Source organism: Fistularia commersonii, chromosome 11 (assembly GCF_037954325.1).
Source record: "Fistularia commersonii isolate RoL2024-O1a breed Wild chromosome 11, RoL_Fcom_v1.0, whole genome shotgun sequence".
NCBI lineage: Eukaryota > Metazoa > Chordata > Actinopteri > Syngnathiformes > Fistulariidae > Fistularia > Fistularia commersonii.
Genome location: NC_141294.1, coordinates 15227947 through 15246897, shown reverse-complemented (window position 1 = coordinate 15246897; position 18951 = coordinate 15227947). Strand labels below are relative to the sequence as shown.

Sequence of the window (18951 nt, the reverse complement as noted above, 5' to 3'; positions counted from 1 at the left end):
TTCAAGTTGGAAATAAAGAGTTTTTCATTTTGTTACACCAATGTGACATAATTGTGTTTTACGGAAGTTCGGAACAAGACTATGCGGACATCATTTTTCTCCAAAAGTACATCATATCGAAAGATGATGCTTATTTTTTCTTCTAATTAGGTTCCAATAAGCCCAAATAGCATAAAAATATAAAAAAAAACGCATGTAAAAAAACATCTTGGGCCTCGCGACGCAGAATGAGCGAGTGAATGTTGACGGTCCGCTTTCCAGTTTAAACATAAATTAAAATTTTCGAGCGCCGAGATGAAACAAAACCGGCAAACTCACTTTCTATTTAATTATGCAGATTTATTGCAACGCCTTCTCCCGCAAAGTAACGAAGCGGAGCCATCAGATGAGCACAAGCGCTCCTCGCATCTTTTCCCCCTTCTCCTCCGAAATCGCTTTCCGACGCCTCGTCTCCGTGAGAAACACTTTCATTTACATTCCAGTTGTGGGGGGGGGGAAATTTTCATGGTTGCTGAATTTAATTAGCCATGTGCAAATTTTTTTTTCCCGGGACCACCCCTCCACGGCTCGCCCGTAGGCCTTTTTTTTTTTTCGCTGCGTCTGTTTTCTTTTTTTTTTTTTTTTCCTTTTTCCAAACATTTTCTCCCCCCTCCTTGGCACCGAGAGCGATAGATCCGAGCTGGAAAATGACAGGAGGTCTGATTTTATTGAGGCACAGTGGCGGCCTGTGCTCCGTCTCCGTCGAGGAAAGACGTCTGTGGGAAACGCTCGCGCAAATATTGACCTTCAATTAGGTGAAACAGATGCCCGCGCTTAGGGGCGGCTATATGGATGCATCAGCGAAAAAAACATCATTCCCTGAAAATACATAAACATAAGAGGCGTGCCGCGCACACACTTTTACATCCCGTGTTAACAGCGAGACGACGGAGCTTTTAAAAAGGTGTTTTCACCTCACACACACACACACACACACACACATGCACGTGCAACCCTAATGCTCTTTATAAAATGGCGACGGGGGGAAATGACCTTCCCCGAGTGACGGGCGTTCGCCGCGCTCCTGCATAATTAACGCCGTCTAAACCGGCGCGACCTTACCTGACAACGCACACACTAGCATAGTGTGTGTGTGTGTGTTTTTTTTGTTTTTTTTTTCCAGGCCCGAACGCGTGTTCGGGCGATCCGACTCAGCGGGATTGAAGGAAAACGAAATCCCCTCGACTTTACGCTTTTTCCCCAGCGTGACCCCCTTTTTTTTATTTATTTTTAAAAAAAAAAAAAAAAAAAAAAAAACAACTTTTTGAGTTTTACCGCCGGACGCATCGGGAGGGTGGAGATATCCAGGAGTCTCGCTGGTTGTGAAATATAATGCCTCCACAGCATCGCTGATCGATCCGCAGACAAAGCCTGGATCTCCGGTTAATCTTTTAAAGCTGCACCGGAGCTCGCCGAGAGCTTTTTCCTCGATTCACCCAAAACCTGAATTTCCAGTAACATATAGACTGCAGCTGTACGTGTCTTATCGCTTTTTTTTTTTTTTTTGTCAACTTCTCCTCACACACACACACACGTCTCACCAATGAGCTCGGAGCCAAGCCCTTCTCAGACATACCTGCGGTGCGAAGCACAAAAGCACACACAGTCGCACTCTTACACAACACTGTCCACCGTGGAGAATAAACACACACAAAAATGCCCCCACGGTGGAATACGCCGCAATGCATGATAAACTGTAACACACACACACACACACACACAGCGTGGAACAATAGAGGAGCGTACTCTGCCGGTCGGACGCTCGGCGGAGGTGACGCTGATTTTGAATTTATAGCGAGAAAATACGACAAAACAAAGAAAACACAAACGGCCCTCTGTTTCTGGGAAGGTAATGATTAACTCTGACGGAGGGAGTATTTGAATAAGTAATGATTCTAGCGTGTCCTCGCGACGCAGACGTAGCAAGGCCCGCCTGGTTATACGTCACCCCTACACACACACACACACACACATATATTATTACATAACAAAAGCTGGCACTTATGGGAAGGGACCAACACACACACGGTGTAAAGACTCCCTGGCAGACGCAGGGATATTCTATCTACATTTGAAGGGGCAGCCAACAAACGGGCACTGAGTCCAGGCCAGACGCCGATAGACAATCACACACACACACACACACACACACACTGACCCGGCGTGCACAGCAGATTACGGTCGAAAGCCACAGTGAAAATATCCTTATAAAAGATCTATTCACAATACATCACAATGCAACTGGATGAACGCAATAAAATTATTAGGCTAGTGGGGCATCATGAGGGAGGGTGGGAGAGGGGGGGAGAAAAATGAAAATAAGAAAGAATAATAAAATAAAAATAAAAAATGAAATAATGAAAATTAAAAAAAAAAAAAAAAAAAAAAAAAAAATAGATGGACCCCCTTATGGTCGCAGTGAGAAGTGCAAAGTAGTAGAAATAAAGGAGTGATTGTCCAAAAAAAAAAGTAGATTATCAATAAAAGTTTATAATGACAGTTTGTTGAGCAAAGAAGGCATTCACTCATTTGGAATCTGAAAATTTGGGGGGCAACTTGGGGGGCGTCAAAAAACGTCAAAAAATAACACAAAAAAAAACCCAATAATAATAATAAAATAAATATATACATATACACTGCTTCAAAAAATAAAGAAAACGCAAAAATAATACACAAATCTGAATTAATGAAAAATTCTTATTAAATTCTTTACATAGTTGAATGTGGTGACATTAACAGAATCACACCAAAATGATGAATGGAAATCAAAAGTATGAACCCGTGGAGGTCTGGATTTGAAAAACACACCAACGTTACTGTGATGTCTTCAAATGAGTCAAAATTAATCTGTGTTGCTTCTTATATTTGATTTCACACAAGTGTGACTGACTTGGAGTTACATTGTGTTGTGAGCAGTATATACATATATATACATATATATATATATAAATACAGGACTGTCCCAGAAAATTAGAGTATTGTGATAAAGTTCTTTATCTTCTGTAATGCAATTAAAAAAACAAGAATTACTTTTCCATGATATTTTAATATTTTGAGATAGGATTTTTGAGTTGTCTTAAGATGTAAGCCTTAATCAGCAATATTAAAATAATAAAAGGCTTGCAATATTTCAGTTGATTTTCTAATGAATCCAGAATGTATGACATTTTTGTTTTTTTCAATTGCATAACAGAAGATAAAGAACTTTATCACAATATTCTAATTTTCTGAGACAGTCCTGTATATATGTATAAATAAATTACTGAACAGATCTGTGCAAATTCAAAGTAAGCTCAGCCTGATTTATATAATAAACATATCATCAGCGGCATTAGGGGGCTGGTAAGGCAATGAGGGGAGTTTCTGCATTCATTATCATTATTATTATATATATCATTCATTTTCTTGCGGTCATAAAGACTAAATATTGTTATACACATTCACAGGTGGAATAGAGGCCGTGCACGGCGTGGCGTGGACAGCCGAAAGCGGTCAAAAGGCTAACGCCACGGCAAAAATATCCTCATAAAAGATCTATTCACACCACATCACAATGCAACTAGAAAGCACGCAGTAAAATTATGAGGCTAGTGGGACATGTGTGTGTGTGCGTGTGTGTGTGTGTGTCCAAGGTCAGTTCCTGGTCCGTCCTGATGTCCAAAGCCTCAGCGGGCCTTTTCTGTGGATCAATGCCCATCAAGGACGTGGAAACCGCCGTGACCCCGTGAGCGGGCGCGTACGGACGGGTTCATCTTCCCCCCCGCCGGCGCCGATAACGTCGCCCTCCTTCCCGCACGTGTTCCTCAACCGCTAACAAAACCGCCGGCGTGCTCGGACGTGCCATTTAACACTTCGGGAGACTCATCGGGCCACCAGTCACGCATGAAACCGAGCCGCTCTCTTTATAAACCCTCTAAAAGAAGGGGTCAGACCGTACCACTTTTGCTAAAACGCGGGGGGGGGGGGGGAGGAGGAGGAGGAGGGGGGGTCGATTATCTAACAATCCTTTCCATCGGTGTCGCTACATGACCTCATGATACGGATGTGTGTGTGTGTTTGCGTGTGTGAGGCTGCGTCTTGGAGCGGCGGGGAACTCCACGCGACACCCCCACCCCCCCCCACCCCTCACCCCCCCCCAAGGCCGTTGGCATTTCATGCATTTAAATCAACATGTCGCCACCTGCAAGGGGCCGACTCGGCGTGCACGGCTGGGAGAGCGGCGGAGCGTTTGCCAAGTGAAAGCACGGATACGGCGTCTAAAACGTAGAGCGGTTCGGCGCTAATTGGCAAAAAAATGTAGTTTTTCCATCTGGGGTGTTGCTCGTGCCAGACACACACACACACGCACACGTGCTGACCGAGAATTGCACTTTTCCAGTGTTTTCCAGCGCAATGTTGAAGCTCTCCGTGCCGAATTGGCACGGGCGACCCGGCGCGGGAACAGGTTCTCCGGCCGGAAAACCACCGCCATCGCTCGTAACAAACCACCTCCTGACATTTTCTGCCAAGTTGCAACGGTATAAAAATATCAAAGAGAGCCCGACAAGCAGCTTTTATCCCGGTTGATGCCGAAACCATAAATGGCAGTAATCCCCCCGAGCCCGGATTGTTTCGACGATCAAATGCTCCGCCATGTCGACCCCCTCCGTCGCCGCTGGCTCCCCCCCGGGCGCCGGCTAAGCTAGCGCCTTTCCTCAGCCGGCACCACAAGTGGTCTTGATCCAGACCAGAGCGCGGCCCCGTAACCCCGCAGCTTTGTGCTGATTCAATAAGAAATAATTGCACGTTGGCCTCCCTCCATTCATCCCGCTTCACCGCCTGACACTTTACTGTATTTCAGCGCGGGCGGAGCGGGGTTTTTGTTTTTCGCATCAAAATTTCTGGATGTGTAGCACCGGATTCTGGACTGGAAGCGATACAGGAGCCGCATCCCGAGACAGGAAGCTACTCTGCATCAGGACCCGCATCCATCCATCCAGCCGTGATCGGATTAAGGAACCGAGCGCGTCATCTTGAGATGAATCCCGGATCCATCAGAGGAGGATTCAGGGTTTGGAGCGGCGTTAGGAAAACCCCCAAGAGAGAACGTGGATGATCCAACCTGGGGGCCTTCTCCTTGCAACAGGAAGACATCACTGCGTAAAAGTTTTATCCATGATTTAAAGATACCGGTTCGTTTAAACATTCCAGTCAGTTTGATCTCCAATGGATCCCCCCAACACACACACCCACACACACACACACAGTGAAGTTCACATTGCGCCTGTGGGTTCAAGGTTCGGTTGCCACAACAACCCCGCATCTCCGGAGTGAATCAGCTGGAGGAACGCATGATGTCACCCAGCAAACATCAGCCCGGTGGAGGTGTGGAGGACTACACCTCCGCACCTCCAGAGACAAGTTCACGGCCCCTGCGGGAGGAACCTGCGGGGGGGGGGGACCTCCGGAGGAAACCGGCGGGTCTCGGCGCCGCCGCACCCGGGCAAGTGTCGCCTTCCCCCGGGTAAACTCCGGGGGTCCAGCCGCTGATGAAGCGGATTGTTCCGCGACAACCTCCCCCTCCTTCCACCCGCCTCTTAAAAAATAATCTTGAAAATGGAAGCTCCTGCTCGCCCACTCGCATCCTCGTCTTTCTTTTATTTATTAAAATTTAAAAAAAATAATAAAATATCACTACTCGGTGCAACTTGGCGACACTCCCCGCGGCGGCGGCGGCGGCGGCGGCGGCGGCGGCCGGAGATCCCGCCTCCGGAGCCCGCACCGGATCGCTCCGGTCCCCGCGACGAACGGAAGTAAAGTCGCAGTGGGTGAAAATAAAAATAAAAAAAATTTAAAAAAAAAGACAGAAGGGAGAACATGTTTTTTTTTTTTTTTAGGGTGGATATTTACCGGCTTGCTACGGAGCGGCCGCCGCAGCCGTGGATCCCGCGTCGGATGGGCCGGGGGTCCGCATTTCCTGGATGTCGGCGGGGCCGGAGCGGGCCGCGGAGGGGCGGAGGAGCGCCGGCCGCTGCTGTGTCACCGCGGACGGGCGATCCCGCGTTCGGACGGCCGTTAAAAAACAACCACATTACGCAGAGCCAACTCCGCGGCTCCGCAGCACCGAGACGCACGGCGGCTCCGGCGGGCGCCGCCCCCCCGCCGGCCTCCGGGGCCCCGCCCAGCCCCGCCCCGCCCACTCTGATTGGATAATCATGAGCGGGCGGACGCAGCCATTGGTTGACGGCGCTTCCGGGTTGACGCCGTTGAGTCTTATAGCGCAGTCACGCCGCGGGTTCGAGTGGAGGATCGGATGTGACCTGAGTTTTGTTTAGCTGATCTCTTGACCTCTCCGAGGATTAGGAGGACCTTTCCATCTGCTCGCTTCCTCCTTGGCTTCCCGAGGAGATTCTGATCCGCCGTCGATTTTATCCGTGCCGCCGTCCGCGGGTCACATCAGGACTTGCAGCCGTTCACGACTCGATTCCATGTCAAATAGAAACGCGCGACCGTTCACCCTCTCGTTCAAACAACTTATCCAGATATTCAACCACTCACCCTCTCATTCACGATGAACGCAGAAACATGCAACTGTTCATCCATCATATGGAGACATACAACCATTCACTCTCTCATTCACAATGTAGAAATCACCCAATATATATAGACATTCATCCATCATATGGACGCATGCAACCATTCAGCCTCTCACTCACAATGTAGAAATCACCCAATATATATAAATAGATATTCATCCATCATATGGACACATGCAACTATTCACCCTCTCGTTCACATGTCACATGGAGACATACAACCATTCACCCTCTCATTCACAATGTAGAAATCACCCAATATATATAGACATTCATCCATCATATGGATGCATGCAACCATTCAGCCTCTCATTCACAATGTAGAAATCACCCTATATATATATAGATATTCATCCATCATATGGACGCATGCAACCATTCAGCCTCTCATTCACAATGTAGAAATCACCCTATATATATATAGATATATATAGATATTCATCCATCATATGGACGCATGCAACCATTCAGCCTCTCATTCACATGTCAAATAGAGACATGCGATCATTTACCCACTCAATTACATGTCAAATAAAAACATTCACCCTCTCATTCACAAGTAGAAACATACGGTTGGAAATCACAAATGCTTCTGTTTATGCTAATGCGTATTTTCTGTGTGCTTTCGGGGTTGCTGGGTATAATGTGGATGTGGTTTGGGTGTGGGAGGAATTTTCTGTTTCGTTTTTTTTTTTTTTTAATCGAGCGCAAACAAATAGTTGTGTTGCAGGTTCATGTGGCGCGGCAACACCTGTTGCCGTAAAGCCAACGTTTCACCGTCACACCTGCGTTTACACACCGTGTAGAGACAAAAAAAAAACCTGCTTTCATTCGCAAGTCATCTCGACATGCAGCCGTTCACCCTCTCATTCTCACCGAGGCTATTTGGTGTGAGCGTCAGATGAGGAAGGGAAGTATGTTAGACTGGTGCAGGACATGTATGCTCGCTGTGAGACACTGGTACGGTGTGCTGTAGGGGTAACAGAGAAGTTCAAGGTGGAGGTGGGACTCCATCAGGGATCAGCTCTGAGCCCCTTCTTGTTCGCAATGGTGATGGACAGGCTGACAGATGAGGTTAGACAGGAATCTCCATGGACCATGATGTTTGCGGATGACATTGTGATCTGTGGTGAGAGCAGACCACAAGTAGAGGAAAATCTAGAGAGGTGGAGGTATGCTCTGGAAAGGAGAGGAATGAAAGTTAGTCGCAGCAAGACAGAATACGTGTGTGAATGAGAGGAACTCGGGTGGAGCGGTGAGGCTACAGGGAGTGGAGATCAAGAAGCTGGAGGATTTCAGGTGCTTAGGGTCAACAGTCCAGAGCAACGGAGAGTGCAGAAAAGAGGTGAAGAGACGGGTCCAAGCAGGTTGGAATGGCTGGAGAAAAGTGTCAGGGGTACAAAGAGATAGAAGACTTTCAGCCAGAAGGAAAGGAAAGGTGTACAAGACAGTGGTGAGACCAGCGATGATGTTTGGACTAGAAACTGTTCCAATGACCAAAAGACAGCAGGCAGAACTAGAGGTTGCAGAGATGAAGATGTTGAGGTTCTCTTTGGGAGTGACCAGGATGGAGAGGATCAGGAATGAGTCTATCAGAGGGACGGCACATGTTAGATGTTTTGGAGAGAAGGTCAGAGAAGCCAGACTGAGATGGTTGGGTCATGGACAGAGAAGGGATAGAGAATATATTGGTAGACGGATGCTGGAATTGGAGCTGCCAGGCAAGAGGTCTGGAGGAAGACCAAAGATAAGGTTTATGGACGTAGTGAGAGAGGATATGAAGCTAGTTGGTGTGAGAGAGGAGGATCCAGAGAATAGGGTTAGATGGAGAAAGTTGACTCGCTGTGGCGACACCTGACGGGAAAAGCCGAAAGAAGAAGAAGTCAGATGAGGAAGAGCCCAGAAGAAGAAGGAGAGGAGAAATCTGCGGTTCAAATCCCCGACGACGACGAGACATGTGAACGTGCACGGAGGCCTCGTGCTTCCCGACCGCTGAGTGTTTCAGCTCCGCCAATGCAATTAAAAGGGATTGAGGCGAGGTATTACGCACGCTGTGTGTCCTGAGGCGCCGCCGCCGCCGCCGCCGCTCGGGGCAGGGAAGGTGAATCCGGCGCCGAAGCCGGACAGCACATCACTTTTAGTCCAGTTAAAAAAAAAAAAAAAAACACAGTTTGCATTTATGGGCTTTACAATCTTCCCCTCAAATCCACCACTGGTAGGGGGGGGAAAGCTTGGGGGACACCGGCCAAAAAAACCATTTAACGGGAGGGGAAAAGAAGGAAGGAACTCAAGAGGAGGGACGTCCCTCCCAGGACGGACAGATGCGCGATAGATGTGTTTGAAAAGCGAGCGCTCGATCCAGGAAAAAACGAATAATGACATCATGGACGAGTGTCCGACTGATTTTTCTTTTTTTGGGGGGGGACGCCTCGGGGGTGCGTCGTCCGGCACCCCGACGTCAACGGCGTGCAGGAGGGCGTCGCGAAGGGAATATGGACGCGCTGCGGTGCGAGCGCTCCTCGCTGCTACAATATGACTCTGACGGGCTTATGTAACCGGACCGGCCTGGCATTTGGCTCACAGCAGACACCGGCTGCACTGGCTTGTTATATAACTGCATCAGCTGCTCCTCTGAGCTGAGAGGAGCATGCGCACAGGAGAGCCCCTCGTGCACACACACATTCTCACACACACATTCTGGCTTTCAGACTTTTTCAGACTTGCAGCTTCACGCTGCGGTCGGGCTTCACCGAGTACGAGCTCTTGCAGATCTCGCCGTCATCCTCCGAGCGAGTTGCCCGAATGTCGGGCGAGAACGTCTCCGGTGCACGTGCTAAACACGATTAGCTCGCCTGCGTGCGGCGTATAATTGAATGGGCCTGGATCCCGACTCCCGAAAACACAATTACACCTCGGGCAGGCATTTCCAGTCGCTCTCCGGCAGGTGATGGGCGAGGCTCCGCCCCCTCGTCGATCTGGTGCAAATCGCGTAAATCACATCGATTCGCTTACCGAAATCCCGAGTTAAACGTTGACATTTCCAAACTGACGCGACAGAGGAAGTGAACAGTTAAGGTCAGAGAAAAACACTGCACGTAAAAAAGGCCAGAGCGTTGAGTCAATCTGCAATTAAAACTCCCGGGGTGGCGAAGCGTGCACGGCTGCAGAGCTGCACTAAGTGGTTCATAATCAGCACATTACGGCGTCTGATCTCTTATTACAGCGCCAGATTAGATGGGGCGATCGCGGCGGGAGCGCCGGTGCAGTTTCACCGCAGCGCCGGCGGCGGCGATAAGAGACGGCGAGTCTTCAATCCAAAACAAACGTGAGGGTGTGTGAAGTTAGCGGACTACAAAAATGGACTCAGGAGTGTGTTTTCCCTTTCAATGTTTGTGCATGAAAAAGTCCTGCACCTTTCTGCCTGTCCCTGGAAGCCATAGCGGTGTTCCAAGAAAACAAGACAGGACTGTCACTCGCGAAAAAAAAAACAACAAAAAACTAAACTTCGCATTGTTCCAGCTGTTCAGGAACAATGCAGGGGGGGTTCAGAGAGTTTATGCGACTGAAGAAGGAAAAAAAAAAAAAAAAAAAAGAAGAGTAGATCGCACTCAACTGGGGTTGTCCAAGCCGTGGCTTTCCTTTGGGAACAATTTCCCCATGGATGAAGAAGCAAATCGAAATCCCTGCTGTCCCTGTCGCCGCCGTTGGGAGAGAGAAAATTAAATTCGCCGCGTTAAAATCCAAGATCGGCTCACAGCACACATACACTTTGTTTGCAAATGTCTATGAATGGCGTAACTTTTATACACTGCTCAAAAAAATAAAGGGAACACTTAAAAAACACATCCTAGATCTAAATGAATGAAATATTCTTATGAAATACTTTGCTCTTTACACAGTTGAATGTGCTGACAACAAAATCCCACAAAAATGATCAATGGAAATCAATTGTATCAACCCATGGAGGTCTGGATGAGGAATCACACTCCAAATTAAAGTGTAAAAACAAACTCCAGGCCGATCCAACTTTGATGTAATGTCCTTAAAACAAGTCCAAATGAATCTGTGTTGCTTCCTGAGTGGACACTATGATTTCACACAAGTGTGATCGACTTGGAGTTACATTGTGTTGTTCAAGTGTTCCCTTTATTTTTTTGAGCAGTATATTTGTCGCCGAAAAACACATCGAGGGGGGGGGGCTTCACAACGCGTAGGTTGGACCGTCTGCCGTCAGAAAAACAAGCGTTCCTGTCCCGCCAGCCTGAAGGAAACCCTTGTCTTCCCCTCTACCTAAGCAAGAGAGAATGTGTTCCCGTCGCTAAACTGTGTCACAGGCCAAACAACTCAAGACCGGCATCGAGAAGCCGTCTCGGGGTGGAAGCTGACATGCGGGAGGCGGCGTGTCCTGTGCCGCTCCAGACACGGCCGAGCGGACTGGATCGCCGCGGCGGCCAAAACCAACAGAGGCCCGTCTGCCGGTGGGGCCAGAAGGAAATAACACAGAAAAGCTGCGAGCTTTGGCGCAGACTTCTGTCTGTGTACCGGAGTAAAGGGCGAGGGGGGGGGGGCAGAAACGTGCATTGTCTTAATCTGCGGTCGGGCAAAAGGTAAAATTAGGTCACGTGGCGAACACCACGCACAAGTCGAGTCCTGTCACGCCGCTGCCGGGAAAGTTATTTCGGAGTGAAACGGGGATAGAGAGGTTATGACACAAGCCGGGAAAAACAGGGGAATGTGACGGCGAGGCTGAGCGGCAGTTAATCCATCAGTCGCGCAGCGTTCGCCGCGGAGCGATGACTCAAGCATGTTTGCCGGCTGGGCGTGAGCGTCGGCGGACGCCCGCCGCCGCCGCCGCCGCCTCCTTAGGAGTACAGGACATGCTGTGATGTTTTCAGCGGCCCCTCCTCGGCCCCCGACCCTCACGACCCCGAATAAGGTGCACGGTTAGAGATAAACAAACGCGGGGTACAATCAGTAACATCCAGGGGTTCGGCCGGATGTAAACAATGTTACGTATCGATCGGCGTCTTGTTTTTTTTTCCCCCCGTGAGGTTCGGGCGTCGCCGCGGCGTCCCTCGGCAGAGCTGTCGTCCAGGCAGAAAGTGACAAAAACATTTCCAGCTTTATTAAACTCAACGTCAATACATTTTCTTTTCTTTTGAACAACGGCGTCGCCGGCTCGCGCCGGACGATGAGGATCCCGACAACGTATAAGGCAAAGTGAGAGAAGCGGGTGATTAATTCGTTTTGAAAAGTAGGACGACGAGGAGGCACTTAGTAGTTTAGTGAAATATTACAATCCTGGCGGCATTCGGCCTCGATGACTGTCATTCTTACACGACTGATGTGTTACAACACGCGGCGCACTTGACGAGCGCTGAGGACAAATACGTTTAAAAAAAAAAAAAAGATTTTAGCACAGCACTTAAAAAAAACAGCAGCGCTGGATCCCTTTGACATTGTCTGAAATCGATGGATAGAATACACGTAGTTTTCAAGATCGTACCGATTCGCGTTTTAATCACACTTAAATTGAGGTAACGATGATATAATGCATAAAGTTACTTCGCCGTCGATGTAATACGTAGCCTCGACTCCGAAACGCTTCGCGCCGGTTCGCGCGCATCTTTTAAGAATTCCCTTTTTTCCCCCCCCCCCAAGCACCCTTACGCTGGATTTGGAAGAGCTGAGATTAGACTTAGACCGGGTTGGTCTATTAGGTCTCTCCGTGTCTGACGACATGGTTTTGCATACAGCCAGCAGGAGGAGGAAAGCCCTCTTGGATGGGCGTGCCGTCTCGCTCTTATCTAACTTTTGCACTCGCTCTCGCCGGGGCTCCTAAAAAGGGGTTCCCCCTCCCCTCCGTCGTTGCGCCGCGCACAAAAATAGTTCGGCTAATCAGAGGGATTCCAGACCCGGCCGATCGGAGGGCGCCGACGGTGGGAATCGGCGACGGAAACATCTGAGGTATTGAGAAAGCGCCCTGTTTTGCGAGTCTTTTGGGGGGGAATTCGGCGTCAACGTACCAGCTCACGGACGCGGCCGGGTTTGAAGGAGATTATCGGGATGTGCCGTCGGCAAATATGACACGTGACGTTTGAAAACAAAACAAAAAAAAAGGTACTTTCAAATATCCCCCCCGGGCGGCATTCGGATAAGGACTCGTGCGGCGAGGACGAAAACATCTGGAGTACGAGAACGGCAAAAGGCGATTGTTTAAAAGAAATGTAAAACGTGGATTTTTGAAATCCTCGAGGTACCCGCGGAAAAAAAACATAAAAACCCGGTGGAAAGACAAGGCGTGCTCAGCTGAAATCCCTGTCTGGGAAGATGAGGGGGGCGACGAGCGTCCACAGGTACAGGCCCAGGCCGAGCCAGCTGGAGCTCATCTTCACCCACACCGCCGGCATGCTGCTCCTCATGGCCTGGGTGCTGGTGTCGGGTCTGGAAGGAGAGCCGGAGGAGCACCGTTTACAAATACGCCCCCCAAATATGCACCTAGATATTATTTACGTTCTGTTTGAGCGGACGATTTCTGCAAAGTGACGCTGAACGGCAGACTTGTGCATTTTAAGGCCCATCACTTTCTTTCCTTTGTTTGTATATGAATGAGTATTTTCAATCAATATTGAATTTAGAAACTCCTTATTTTTTTCTCCTTTTGTTTACATTTTGCATGGATGATGATCATGAGTTTACAAGTTGAAATAAAATGCCCAAAAATTTCAATTGCACTTTTCCTTTTGTTTGATTTAAATGATCCCTAGTTGGCCCGCGCTTAAAAATGAAATAAGAAATGTGGCCCGTCAGCCAAAATAATTGCCCGGCCCTGCTGTAAGGTTTCCTTGTGCGCCCTCTACTGGTTACACCTGAGAACATCTTAGTGAAAGCGGAGCGTCTTTCTCTGTCCGTTGGTCCCGAAAGATACGAATTTAATCCCTTCCAGAAGTGGGTTGATACGTAGATTTTTTTTTTTTCCTATCTTGAATGAATTTTCCCCATTTAAAATCACGGAAAACAATTCGTTCCGTCCACGTACGCCAGCGCTTCGCTATTATTTTGTACTTGATTTCCATAGAAAACCTTCTTTCTGGGTTCACCACTTGCCTTCTCAGGGCCCATGATGATTATTATTATTATTGTTATCATTATTGTACTTAAGACCTGAAAACACTTGATAGCCTTCTCCTTCCCACCATTATCTGTTACTGTTGTTTTTGCTTGAAACTCTGGCACAACAATTTCCTTCGGGATAAATAAAGTTGTTCTCATCTCATATTAAAAATGAATAATAAAAATGATGCTACAGGAGAAATAGGAACACAGCACGACTCTTCAAGGCGAGAGCGGCGTCATGAAGCGTATCCCAGTGGCGGGAGCTCGCTTGGATCGTAACGCAGCGATTTCGAATTCGTGATTTTTTTTTTTTCCGGATTTCAAGGATCAAATTTGCTGAAACCCGAACTCGCGGTTGCGTCCGTGTTGAATGCGGGAAGGGATTTGCATCTTAAGAGACCACTGTACTTTGCGTGGAGGTCATTTTGTCGGAGCTTTTCGTCAGAAAGAAGTGACGGCTCGTCGCGTTTCCGCAGGACGGGCGCACTTACTGGTACCAGTTGGTGAGCGTCATCATGATGTACAGCGACGCCAGGCAGAGGTGAAAGTGGAAAGCGGAGTAGTTGTAAGTGACTCCTTCCTCCTCATTGTCCACGGCCCGGCGTATCCCGTCCTCTCCCGCCGCGCCCTCGCCGCCGGACTCTCCGCCCTCCTGAGTTTGCATCAGCTTGTTTACCTGGGCGTTGCTGGATGAGCGGATACTGGGATACAGAGACAATAGGGGGATGTCATTTTTTTTTTTTTTTTTTTTTTGTTTTCTAAAAAGAACAATAAAGCTATACTCTCTCACGTCAGCGCTGTCAAACAAACCTGGCGTAGACGGTGCAGAGGAGGAAGATGATCAAACCGATAATGCTCTGAGCATCCCACCACTGCAGGTGTTCGGAGGCGCCGTCGGCAGAAGGCTCCGCCGCGCTGACGTTGGACACGAGGCTCAACAGGCTGGGGTTACACTTCCGATCTGCCGCCACACGGAAAACGCACATCGGACGCTTTAATAATACGGTTCCGGGAAAACAAACTGCTATTTTCTATCTCCGGCCGGGGCGTCCGTTTGGAATTTCCTCGGTTGAACCGCCTCGGCCTCGGAAAGCCGGAAAGCGGAGAAACCACATTTCGCGTCGCTGACGACGACGTGCGTGTTAAAACTCGAGCGGGGAAATCTAGTCCGCTTTTAAAAGAAAGCGAAATTCGGCTCATATAACAAGGGACACTTCGGCCAACTTCTTCTCCCGGGTTGTTATTTATCTGCTGTTTGACATATAATGTTCTGATCCTAAACCGCCGTGACTCGGGTGACAAAAACAGCATTACGATGTTTGACACGTCTGGCGCCCCGGGGGGTTTGTTTGGCCCGTCGTTTTCGTTTACATCTTGATACTCCTGCACCGGGACAAAAGGCGGATTACGTCGGCAAACAAATTGCTCCTTTTTGCGAAAGCAGAGCGACAGACGGTGCTGTGTACGAACACTGTTTACGCGCACGGGACCGCGACCGCGATCGCATACACGCCCGACAAAAGCGGTTATCGTTGAACGAGGAAACGGGAGACTCACTTGGATTGTTGGTCATCGCAGACCAAGTGACGTACATGGTGTAGAGGGAGATGAGAGACGCCTGGAGCAGGCCGGAGTGAGGCTGCACTTCCTGCGGCGAACATCAAGAAGGACAGGTTTTCACACACACACACACACACACACGGAGCTCCTCAAATGCATGCAGTCATAATTTACTCATGACAGATGAAACTCCCGCAGGTTTATATTTTTACGACTCCTCTAATTACGCCGATCGTTTCGCTGTACTTTTGACGACCGCAAAAGACGTCTCGGAATAAAGTTGATTGAAACCACTCCAGTCTGAATGGAACATTGCGATGGAGGAAAAAAAAGGAAAAAAAACTCTTAAATGAAAATAACATCGGTGAGAAAATACTTGCAGTTGCAGGACAACATTCTGCTGACAGTAACAGCACCTCGAACTGATGAGGTGTAATTAACTTCTTGGCAGAGCGGCGAATAGCAGGGAGAAAAGCAACGCCCCGCGCGTGCTTGGAAACAAACGTGTCGTCATGGATCCATCTATTGTTTTCTGATTGCTCTCTGAACCGTCGCAGAAGCGCGTCGGATATTAGCGCCTGCCGTCGGTCAAGTGGAGGACGATACTATTTGGCGAGTGCACTATAATCAGGATGAAGGGATGGAAAAAGACAAATATCTATCTACAGATCTTTTCATTACACGGCATCATCCCGCTGCGTGTGTCATCGTATTACACACCAGCTCCCACTGGCTTCTGTAGTTTCCCTTTATAGCACCTTATTGGTCAAAATCCAAAGACGGCGTTAGCTTGTCGGATGAATAACAAAGAGACCGGTTCCGTAATTTCCAGTACCTGTACTTTGGGTAGGATGGAGACGACGGAGATGATAATGCAGAAGATCAGGTTGAGGCTGATAAAGACTTTGTGCTCGGTGCAGTCGTCAGGCTGCGTGTAGTAAACATAAAACAACGCGACCACGGTGATCGCCAGGGTGTAGTAAAGAATAGTGAAAGACAGCAAGCCTGGGAAGAAAAAAACATATAAAAAAAAACAACAAAAAAAACATGAGACCCACTTTGTCAATATCATTAATCATTAAGGCGACACGTTAGTGACCGAGCGTTGAAAGTGTGTTTTACCTGCATACCAGCATTTGTTATCACGACTTTCTGCGTTTTCCACCCACGCCTTGTTCCACGAGTGAGCAAAGTCAATTAGAAGAATGAGCTGGATGATAATGAAGATAAAGGATCCCACCACTCCAAAGTAAAACCACACTGGCAAGCACAGAAAGACATTTCTCCATTATTTCCCGTTTGTATGAAACAGCCGGCCAAAGTTGTTAAGCGTGACTGAGCAATTCATGTTAGTACCGGTATGAAACGTCCCATCCGGGATGAAAAAGGCTCCCACTGTGATTCCAACGAGGATCAGGAATTTAAAAAACCAGAACCTGGAAAAGAAGCCACCAACCCTCAGCAGCAGGCACACCGAAGGTCATCAAACAAAATGAACAACGTCGACCCCTTCGAACCCGCTGTGGAAAATCTGGTTCCTGCCAATATCTGCTGACGGTTTAATGGAGATTGTGAACCGGCAGCTGTCGGTTTAAACCCTTTATCGACGCGCACATTTATTTAAGCCATAAAATGACAAAGCAGTTACCCATTCTGAATTGCGGCGCGCGGGTCTTTGCTGCTGCGGACGCGAATCATGATGGCGGCGAACAGAAAGAAGAAGCAGGTCATGGCGAAACACATTCGGTACACGGACTTGTAGCCAACGATGATATCGCAGTTAACCTGGTTTTTCACGACGAGGATGGAAGATCCTCCCTGGCAAAATCCAGGGATCTACATAAGGAGGGAAAAGTAACATTAGTGACATTTTCTTTTCTTTTCTTAGTTTTTTTATTTAATTTTTACATTTTATTTTTCATGTTCACAATGTTAATGCTGCGACCCCATGTGTGCCCCCAATTGCCCCTCGCGGACAAACAAAGTTTTTCTTCGTCTGATTGGATTAACTCGTAAGTAAGACAACCTCGGGTATCTTTACTGAAGAGACGATGTAACCGTTACCGAATACAGGAAAGCCATTTATTATTTACAAACATTACAAATCCATTTGTCTTCCGTGTAGCGTTTTAATGTTTAATTTATGTCAAGTGGCGCCACACAGCTGAACTAAAAGAAATCCTAACATGGAGAGCCTTACATGATGCTTAGATTGCGACCTGTTTTAGATATTAAGGGTCCAAAATATAGATAATTTAAGGAATATGCCATCCTGTATGGATACTCAGCAAAGACTCAGCTTAGGAAATCAACTGCGATCAAAATGCAATAAACCACGAGTACCATAAACAGAGAAATCGTACTTTACGCAGCTGAGCCTCCATTCCAGGGAGGATCATGATGACGGACACCAGGGTCCCCAGCAGCAAAAAGAAGGAGAAAATCATTCGAGTGATGGTGGAGTTATTGGAGGACGGGCAGCAGCCACAGAGGAGACATGGTGCAGATCCACACAAACAGGAGGCCTGCAACATGGAGACAGAGTTTAGCAAGGCGAATAAACCATGAACCGTCAGAGCAGATTTAACAAGGATGAAAAAGCATGCATGACTATCACAGACACTTGTTAAAAAAACAAATCCGATGCTAATACGTGTTCTGTTTGCAACCAACGTTGCAGAACATGGACCTTGAAACATGACCTGTACGTCATTTATAACCCTGTCATCCTTCCAGGAACCGCAGAGTGCTTTTATTCTATTCCTGTTATGATAAATGCGGACGCTTTAATATTTCCTCATGTTGCCAACCGTGTCATTAAAATTCACGATTTAATACATGAACAGAAACAAATGATCATCCCAAAGTATGAAGAGAATCAGCGCATAAGTGACCTAGAATATGCGCCAAGTGTTCTTGGTAAACATTTAAAGAGCAGTTAATAGCCTCGACTGTTATGACGCTAACTATTCTGCTATGCTACCGTATAATGTATATATAGGTTAACGTGCATTGTTTTATGACAGTAAATACTATATTTTGCGCATGTGAACGCTGTCACAGACTATTCAACTAGACTAATAGCGCAGTTTAACCGGATTTCCCCATATGTAGATTTTAGTGTTTACCTTTGCTAGCGTTAGCAACAACGCCTGCTAACCTCAAAGCTAACCGTCGCTCAGAGCTACGAGCTAATATCCGTGCTGGGATATAATACTTACACAGCTGGCTAAAGAGCACAATGCCAGACAAGCCCCCATTGTGACAAAAAATTCCGACGATTACGCTGTCTTGTCTCCGCTTTCGTTTTTCAGTTGAGAACCGTCGGGTCTAAAAGTACCAGACAGTTTACGCTTCTTCTTTGGAAATTAATGGCGGAGTGGGAGCACGGTCGCCCCCTGGCGGACAGGAGCGGAACTACACCCACCCAGCCCACCCCTTTAAAGGTACACATCTAATTACGATTAATAATTGCACATATAAATATGTAATATATTACAATTCTATGCAACAGATCGAGTCAGTGTTTAAAAGCAGTGTCGCAATTGTTGCAGAGGCCATGATCAAACCTGGGGTTCGCAACTGAGCCATTTTTTGCAGGAATCCCACGGATGCTTAGAATGTTATTGACTTGTGTGCAGCTTTAGACTGTTATTCCCTC

At 47.7% G+C, this 18951-nt stretch overlaps 2 protein-coding genes across 2 annotated transcripts in view; both read right to left on the bottom strand.

The window, feature by feature from the left end:
- The window catches only part of hivep3b (HIVEP zinc finger 3b), a 41297-nt gene extending 35229 nt beyond the window's left edge, over positions 1-6068 (bottom strand). Inside the window, exon 1 of the mRNA XM_086155235.1 lies at positions 5929-6068. The gene's annotated coding sequence lies outside the window, so the exon portion shown is untranslated. The remainder of the gene's footprint in view (positions 1-5928) is intronic.
- A 5649-nt stretch (positions 6069-11717) lies between these two features.
- On the bottom strand, positions 11718-18668 carry serinc2l (serine incorporator 2, like). Its single transcript, XM_086155232.1, has 10 exons — positions 18512-18668; positions 17654-17815; positions 16939-17126; positions 16647-16726; positions 16413-16550; positions 16126-16295; positions 15288-15378; positions 14541-14691; positions 14222-14431; positions 11718-13058 (listed from the first exon to the last, which is right to left on the bottom strand). Exons 1-10 carry the CDS (start codon positions 18548-18550, stop codon positions 12920-12922), a joined length of 1368 nt encoding a protein of 455 aa, XP_086011358.1. The 5' UTR covers positions 18551-18668; the 3' UTR covers positions 11718-12919.
- Positions 18669-18951: the final 283 nt, after the last annotated feature.